Raw genomic sequence first — 9172 nt, 5'->3', positions numbered from 1 at the left:
CGCACCAATGTGTCGGAGGAAACACCGTGCACCCGCCCCCCTCGGTTAGCGCGCACTGCGCCCGGCCCGCCACAGGAGTCGCTGGAGCGCGATGAGACAAGGATATCCCTACCGGCCAAACCCTCCCTAACGGACGACGCCGGACGACGCTGTGCCAATTGTGCGTCGCCCCACGGACCTCCCGGTCGCGGCCGGCTGCGACAGAGCCTGGGCGCGAACCCAGAGACTCTGGTGGCGCAGTTAGCACTGCGATGCAGTGCCCTAGACCACTGCGCCACCCGGGAGGCCCACTTACAAGCCTTTAACCAACAATGCAGTTTTAAGAAAAAAATAAGTGATAAGTACATTTAAAAAAATAAAAGTAACAAATAATTAAAGAGCAGCAGTAAAATAACAATAGCGAGGCTATATACAGATGGTTCCGGTACAGAGTCATGGCACGGAGGACACATTTACAAGATTTTCAGTTCCTCTCTCTGTTTCTATATGTGGGTAGGCATAATGTCAGTACTTTTACTACATTGAACTTTGTTTAATGTCCTGGAAACAGGCTGCTGCCAGGGCCAAGCGTGTCCTCTAACCCTTTCCTTAAGTCATTAAGTAATAGGTCTCATCTGTCGGTGTATTGCTGATTTGAGACAGTGATATTTACCAACAAGAAGTATACTTAAAGAATACTTTAACTTTGCAACATGATTTGTCAGGGTATGTCTGATCATCTTATTTCCATTTTCCTCTGCATCTTTTAAATATACATACATTATTACAATATTATTTAGTACAGAACAGGATTAAATGTGTTTTTTTTCCATGAGCAAATTACAAAAGCCCCCCAAAAATGAATTAAGCTTATTATAGCAATCAATCAAAGCATAGACAATGCTTGATTTCAAGCAAGTAGAAAATCATGGCACAAAGAACATATTTACAAGAGATTCAGTTCCTCTCTCTGTCTTTGTATGTGTCTGTGTGTGTGCATAATTTCTGTACTTTTACTACATGGAACTTTGTTTCATATCCAGGAATCAGGCTGCTGCTAGGGCAAAGTGTGTCCTATAACCCTTTCCTTAAGGCATTAAGTAATAGTTATCATCCGTCGGTGGCTGATTGAAGTATTCCTCCCTCCCCTCATCCTCCTCTTCAAACCTGCTGCTCCCGCTCCTCAGTGCCCTCCTCAGATGGTTCCAAAACAGTTCCTGGGCTTTGACCGGGTCAGTGCAGTCTGACCCCGGCCACTGCAGGTAGGTCTTCTTCAACATGACCTTTCTCATACGGTGGTAAGCCGACAGCTGTCTTTCAGGGATGGGCTCCAGGAAGATGAGCAGGAGCACGTCCCGGAGCTCGTGGAAGAGCCTGTAGCTGGCCAGCTGGATCTCCAGGGAGCACCACTCGCTGCACAGGAAATTCCTACTAACCACGCAGATGGTCTTGCGGCTGCTGTACACGGCGGAGACGATGTTGTCCACAATGTTGCGGCCCAGCTCAAAGTCACGGTGGTGCAGGCACAGCCGGAAAGAGGCTCCGTTGCCCTCCAGGTTGGGAAGTAGCTGGTCTAGTACCCAGGGCTCGTCCGCCGAGTTATAGGAGATGAAAGCATCGTATTTGCAGTGCTCCTCTTTCTGCCTCAGCCTGCGCCAGTGTTGGCCGAACCAGGAGCGGAACACATAATAGCTATACTTCAGTTTCCAATACAGCTTGGTGTAGAGAAGTGGGATTATAGTCAGCAGTAAAATCACAGTGGTTGTGGTAGCAAAAAGGTACTCTCCCAGGTCCAGGTAGCAAACATTGGTGTCAAAGTTGTAGAAGCTTTTTTGGAGTTTTTTATCTTGGCACTGTAAACTGTATAGTAAGACTAACTGGACTCTCTGGTTAGTCAAAGTCCAGTTCTGCAGGTGACTGTTGATGCAGGTGCAACTAAGAGGAATGTTGCGCAGGTCCAGGTAGCGCAGTTTAGGGAGAGCCTCCAGCACTTTCCAATCTAAGGATTGCATTACGTTTTGGTTGAGAAGCAAGATCTGCAGCTCTGTCAGATTCCCAAAAACCTCATTTGAGAAGGACTGGATGCCCATGTTCCTTGCACTGAGCTTGCTCAATTTCCGCAGGTTTTTGAAGACGCCCGGCTGCAGCTGCATCACCCCGGCACAGGAGTTGTCCAAGGAGAGGAAAGTCAAGTTGGTCAGATCGTCAAAAGTGTCTGCTGCGAAGCTGAAGATGTGATTGTCGGTGAGGTAGAGCGATTGGAGGGAGTTGAGACCACGGAAAAAGGCATAAGGCAGCATGTTGAGGCCGTGGGGCATCTGCGCATCTAGTTTGAGGTTGCGAAGTTTTGTTAGATTCACGAAAGGAGAGTTGGTACGTTTAGAGGAGAAGCTAACCTGATTCCCATGTAGATCAAGAACTTCAAGTGTGGCGTGGAATGGTTTAAACTTGGCGCTGTCGATCTGTTTGAGATTGTTTCCGTCGAGGTACAAATTGGCCAGGTTAACGAGCCCCACAAAGGCTGACTCTTCAAAATGACTGATTTTGTTCCCTCCAAGATCCAAAATGTGCAGGCATTTGAGTGAATGGAAAGTCTTGTTGAAAATAACAGCTATCTGATTGTTACGTAGATTAAGTATTTCCAGGCTATGCAGATCTTCAAAGCTATCCTTGTACAGATCGGTCAGGAGGTTATTGTCCAGACGCAGTGTGACAAGACTAGTCAGCCCACTGAAAGCCTTATGGTCAAGATAGGCGATTATGTTTATGTTGAGTTGTAGGGTCTTCACATTTGGTGTGTGGTGGAAAGCAAAAGAGTTGACTTTGAGTATGCGATTGTAACGGTAGCTCAGATCTGTCAGATTTGGGAAAGAGAGGTTCTGTCTGTTGCAGGACATTAGGGAGGTGAGGTGGTTTTTCTCTGCTGTGAAGTTCTTGATTTGATCCTGTCCTTTAAGAAAGTGGAGGCATCTTACCTTCCTCAACTGGTTGAAGGAAAGGTCCAATAAACCTCGGATTGGTGGACAGTTTGAAAGTGTGTTCTTTCGCAATGACAGAATCCCATTGCTTCCCAGACTCAACTTTTTAACAAATGTGACCTTTGTACTCAAAAGGCTGCATAACTCCATGAGCAGATTGTCAGTCTTCAACCCCATACCAGAGAAGTCTATGTTCCCAGCTCTAACATTGCTGACATTCAAAAGCTCTGGCACTGTAACATTGGTTGAACGCAAACGCATGTAGTTTAGCTTCTGCAAGTCCAGACCTTGAAAAGCCCTCGAAGGGAGCTGGTTATTGTAGGAGAGATCCAGCAGTAGTACATGGCTGAGGAAGCCCCACTCACATGCTAAAGTGACCAGTTTGTTTTTACAGAGATAGAGGGAGGTGAGGGACTCCGGTAGGTCTGTATGGTTAGAATGATGGAGGGACGTTAGATAGTTATTGCACAGGTCTAGTTTTGTCAGCTTCGTTAAGTGAGTCACAGATTCTGCCACCGCAGAGAAGTTGTTCAGGTAGTTCTGCCGTAATATGAGGACATCCAGATTGGAGAGTGAAGAGAAAATACCCGGAGGGAGCATAATCAGTGAGTTATTATTTAGTGACAGGTTGACAAGGTTTTTGAGGTCTTGAAATACAGAGGAGCTGAGATTTGATATTTTGTTCAAGGACAGGTTTAGGCTCTTCAGTTGGCTCATATTTTGGAATGGCTGGTTATCTATGGTCTCCAGATGGTTATTGTCAATCTGAAGAGTCCTGAGGTTAGGAAAGTGATCAAAGGTATTGTCAGGTATGTGTTTTATCAGGTTTACGGAGATTATAATTGTGGTGGCATAAGGTGGCAGGTCACCTACAATGGTAGAAATGTTCTTTGCCTGGTGATGGATGCAAATGAATTTTGTGTGGTTTGAGGTTGGATCCTCAGTGCAATTCCTGAAGCTATAGCCAACTGTGAACTGGGCAATGTGAAGGACAATTGCCACTGATGCCAATATTTTATATTTTAGCCCGGCCATGTTGTCTGACGTGTGCAGCAGGAGAGTAATAAGGTGAGTAATGTTCTACATCTCCTCCAATGGTTCTGAACTCTTTCCAAGGGGAATCTTGTCCTTTAAAATCACAGTACGTTCATTTTAAGTTCCAGGAAATGCATGCATTGGGAAAATAAAGCTGTTGATTTTCTTTCTTCAAAAGAGCTGTATGGCTGTCATAATCATCCTGAATTATACTTCTTTATTCTCCATGGTTGAGAATGCTGATAAGAAAGCCAGCTAAATGGAAGAAGGGAAAAACACATTTTAGCAACTTTACAATACATTTCTCAGTGACTTCACTGGAAAACAAAAGTCTTAGTTCTCGTGGCTTTCAGGTTCCTCTTTTCCATTAGGTACAGTGGCTTGCGAAACTATTCACCACCCTTGGCATTTTTCCTATTTTGTTGCCTTACAACCTGACTTATTTTTTTGGGGGGGGTTGTATCATTTGATTTACACAACATGTCTACCACTTTGAAGATACAGAATAGTTTTTATTGTGAAACAAATAAGACAAAAAAACAGAACTTGAGCATACATAACTATGCAACCCTCCCCCAAAGTCAATACTTTGTAGAGCCACCTTTTGCAGCAATTACAGCTGCAAGTCTCTTGGGGTATGTCTCTATAAGCTTGGCACATCTAGACACTGGGATTTTTGCCCACTCTTCATGGCAATACTGCTCCAGCTCCTTCAAGTTGAATGGGTTCTCCTGATGTACAGCAATCTTTGTCACACCACAGATTGTCAATTGGATTGAGGTCTGGGCTTTGACTAGGCCATTCCAAGACATTCAAATGTTTCCCCTTAAACCACTCGAATGTTGCTTTAGCAGTATGCTTAGGGTCATTGTCCTGCTGGATGGTGAACCTCCGTCCAAGTCTCAAATCTCTGGAAGACTGAAACAGGTTTCCCTCAAGAATTTCCCTGTATTTAGCACCATCCATCATTCCTTAGATTCTGACCAGTTTCCCAGTCCTTGCCGATGAAAAACACCATCCTGAGAGGATGTTTTCAGGGTGATGAGAGGTGTTGGGTTTGGCCAGACATAGCGTTTTCCTTGATGGCCAAAAGGCTCAATTTTAGTCTCATCTGACCAGAGTACCTTCTTCCATTTGTTTTGGGAGTCTCCCACATGCCTTTAGGCAAACACCAAACGTGTTTACTTATTTTTTCTTTTTAAGCAATGGATTTTTCTGGCCACTTCCGTGAAGCCCAGCTCTGCGGAGTGTACGGCTTAAAGTGGTCCTATGGACAGATACTCCAATCTCCGCTGTGGAGCTTTGCAGCTCTTTCAAGGTTATCTCTGGTCTCTTTGTTGCCTCTGATTAATGCCCTCCTTGCCTGGTCCGTGAGTTTTGGTGGGCGGCCCTCTCTTGGCAGGTTTGTTGTGGTGCCATATTCTTTCCGTTTTTAAATAATGGATTTAATCTTGCTCCGTGGGATGTTCAAAGTTTCAGATATTTTTTTATAACCCAACCCTGGTTTGTACCTCTCCACAACTTTGTCCCTGAACTGTTTGGAGAGCTCCTTGGTCTTCGTCGTGTCGCTTGCTTGGTGATGCCCCTTGTTTAGTGGTGTTGCAGACTCTGGGGCCTTTCAGAACAGGTAAATATATATATATATATATATATATATATATATATATATATATATATATATATATATATACACTGCTCAAAAAAATAAAGGGAACACTTAAACAACACAATGTAACTCCAAGTCAATCACACTTCTGTGAAATCAAACTGTCCACTTAGGAAGCAACACTGATTGACAATAAATTTCACATGCTGTTGTGCAAATGGAATAGACAAAAGGTGGAAATTATAGGCAATTAGCAAGACACCCCCAATAAAGGAGTGGTTCTGCAGGTGGTGACCACAGACCACTTCTCAGTTCCTATGCTTCCTGGCTGATGTTTTTGTCACTTTTGAATGCTGGCGGTGCTTTCACTCTAGTGGTAGCATGAGACCGAGTCTCGGGGCTGTCGCTGGGCAATACGGACTTTCAGCTCCCTCCAAAGATGTTCTATTGGGTTCAGGTCTGGAGACTGGCTAATCCACTCCAGGACCTTGAGATTTTTCTTACGGAGCCACTCCTTAGTTGCCCTGGCTGTGTGTTTCGGGTCGTTGTCATGCTGGAAGACCCAGCCACGACCCATCTTCAATGCTCTTACTGAGGGAAGGAGGTTGTTGGCCAAGATCTCGCGATACATGGCCCCATCCATCCTCCCCTCAATACGGTGCAGTCGTCCTGTCCCCTTTGCAGAAAAGCATCCCCAAAGAATGATGTTTCCACCTCCATGCTTCACGGTTGGGATGGTGTTCTTGGGGTTGTACTCATCCTTCTTCTTCCTCCAAACACGGCGAGTGGAGTTTAGACAAAAATCTCAATTTTTGTCTCATCAGACCACATGACCTTCTCCCATTCCTCCTCTGGATCATCCAGATGTCATTGGCAAACTTCAGACGGGCCTGGACATGCGCTGGCTTGAGCAGGGGGACATTGTGTGTGCTGCAGGATTTTAATCCATGACGGCGTAGTGTGTTACTAATGGTTTTCTTTGAGACTGTGGTCCCAGCTCTCTCCAGGTCATTGACCAGGTCCTGCCTTGCATGGAGCCCCAGACCGAGGGCGATTGACCGTCATCTTGAACTTCTTCCATTTTCGAATAATTGCGCCAACAGTTGTTGCCTTCTCACCAAGCTGCTTGCCTATTGTCCTGTAGCCCATCCCAGCCTTGTGCAGGTCTACAATTCTATCCCTGATGTCCTTACACAGCTCTCTGGTCTTGGCCATTGTGGAGAGGTTGGAGTCTGTTTGATTGAGTGTGTGGACAGGTGTCTTTTATACAGGTAACGAGTTCAAACAGGTGCAGTTAATACATGTAATGAGTGGAGAACAGGAGGGCTTCTTAAAGAAAGACTAACAGGTCTGTGAGAGCTGGAATTCTTACTGGTTGGTAGGTGATCAAATACTTATGTCATGCAATAAAATGCAAATTAATTACTTAAAAATCATACAATGTGATTTTCTGGATTTTTGTTTTAGATTCCGTCTCTCACAGTTGAAGTGTACCTATGATAAAAATTACAGACCTCTACATGCTTTGTAAGTAGGAAAACTTGTAAAATCGGCAGTGTATCAAATACTTGTTCTCCCCACTGTATATACTGAGATCATGTGACACAATATGTGACACAATGTGTGACACTTAGATTGCACACAGGTGGACTTTATTTAACAAATTATTTGACTTCTGAAGGTAATTGGTTGCACCACATACATGTGCACGCACCACTTTTCCGATTATAATTTTTTTACATTTTTTGAAAAGTTATTTTTCTAATTTCACACAAAATAGTCCAAATTGGTGAAGTATGTCCATCACATGAAATTCAAATAAAAATATATTTAAATTACAGGTTGTAATGCAACAAAATAGGAAAAACACCAAGGGGGATGAATACTATTGTAAGGCACTGTACTTTCCTTCACCTTATCATGATACACCTCAACCTCACCTCAGACATCTCCCAATGGGTCTTTTAAGTTGGACAGAGTTCAGTTTTGTTATTAAATCTTTTATTCATTTACATTTTTTATAAAATGTAGTCGGAAATGTGGAGGGGAGGCAGATGCAGAGAGGACGGGTTAAGAGGGAATTGTACCCATATCGCCAGGGGTATATGTGGCCCAGAGTCTTGGAGGATAACCACTAAACCAGACTGCCACAGTTCACAGTTTTAGTGTTTAAAAAGATTTCACTTCAGTCAATTCGGGAAGCAATTTGAAATTCCAATGACATAATTTAAATGAGAATTTATCTAAAATGAATTGCAATTATTATACTTGCATCCTTGAAAGTATGAATAGTATGACAATTTGAACTGACATTTTAGTTCTAATCCTGAATGACACAAAATTAAGTTGGAAATGACCCCAATCCAGATCAAGAAATGGATCATACAGCTCGTGTCATAGGTATGAATGCTGCTCAAGGGTTTTTCTGTAAATAGTGGGGCCCAAGTGTAACATTGGGATCAAATCAGTCCATTTCATTAAGTTAGGCCCTAGTCTATGGATTTCACATGACTGGGCAGGGGTGCAGCCATGGGTGGGCCTGGGAGGGCATAGGCCCACCCACTGGGGAGCAAGGCCCAGACTCTCCGCAAAAGGGCTTTATTACAGACAGAAATACGCCTCAGCACCCCCCCTCTCACCCACAATTGCACACTCCCTCAAACTTGAGACATCTGTGGCATTGTGTTGTGTGACAAAAATGCACATTTAAAGTGGCCTTTTGTTGTCCACAACGCAAGGAGCACCTGTGTAGTGATCATGCCGTTTAATCAGCTTCTTGATATGCCACACCTGTCAGGTGGATGGATTATCTTGGCAAAGGAGAAATGCTCACTAACAGGGATGTAAACAGATTTGTGCACACAATTTGAGAGATGTTTTTTGTGTGTATGTTGGGACCAACACTTTACATGTTGTGTTTATATTATAGTCTGCCGACACAATGCGCGTTAGACTGTGTTCAATCCGAGGCACAAAAACGTCTGAAAGTTATGATTTGGAAAGGCACATACCTGTTTATATAAGGTCCCACAATTGACAGTGATGTCAGAGCAAAAACCAAGCCATGAAGTCGATGGAATTGTCCGTAGAGTGCCGAGACAGGATTGTGTCGAGCCACAGATCTGGGGAAGGGTACCAAAAAAATGTCTGGAGCATTGAAGGTCCCCAAGAACACAGTGGCCTCCAATATTCTTTAATGAAAGAAGTTTGGAACCTCCAAGACTCTTCCTAGAGCTGACCGCCCTGCAAAACTGAGCAATCTGGGAAGAAGGGCCTTGGTCATGGAGGTGACCAAGAACCCGATGGTCACTCTGACAGAGCTCCAGAGTTCCTCTGTGGAGATGGGAGAACCTTCCAGAAGGACAACCATCTCTGCAGTACTCCACCAATCAGGCCTTTATGGTAGTGGCCAGATGGAAGCCACTCCACAGTAAAAGGCACATGACCGCCCGCTTGGAATTGGCAAAAAGGCACCTACAGTAAAGATTCTCAGACCTCTGGTCTGATGAAACCAAGATTGGAGGAAACCTGGCACCATCCTTACGGTGACGCATGGTGGTGGCATAATCATGAT

The 9172-nt window shown here is 44.3% G+C and overlaps 1 protein-coding gene across 1 annotated transcript; it reads right to left on the bottom strand.

The window, feature by feature from the left end:
- Positions 1-1024: 1024 nt before the first annotated feature.
- Positions 1025-4060, bottom strand: LOC120048667 (toll-like receptor 13). The gene has a single exon (XM_038994780.1). It carries the CDS (start codon positions 3990-3992, stop codon positions 1068-1070), a length of 2925 nt encoding a protein of 974 aa, XP_038850708.1. The 5' UTR covers positions 3993-4060; the 3' UTR covers positions 1025-1067.
- Between the last annotated feature and the right edge of the window lie 5112 nt (positions 4061-9172).

The sequence above is a fragment of the Salvelinus namaycush genome, chromosome 5, assembly GCF_016432855.1.
Source record: "Salvelinus namaycush isolate Seneca chromosome 5, SaNama_1.0, whole genome shotgun sequence".
In the NCBI taxonomy this organism is placed as follows: Eukaryota; Metazoa; Chordata; class Actinopteri; order Salmoniformes; family Salmonidae; genus Salvelinus; species Salvelinus namaycush.
Note: the sequence above shows the minus strand (reverse complement) of the source record. Positions and strands in the feature narration are given on the sequence as shown.

Bases quoted from the DNA above. Each gene is read 5' to 3' on its own strand.
- LOC120048667 (XM_038994780.1), bottom strand. From the start codon at position 3,992: ATGGCCGGGCTAAAATATAAAATATTGGCATCAGTGGCAATTGTCCTT.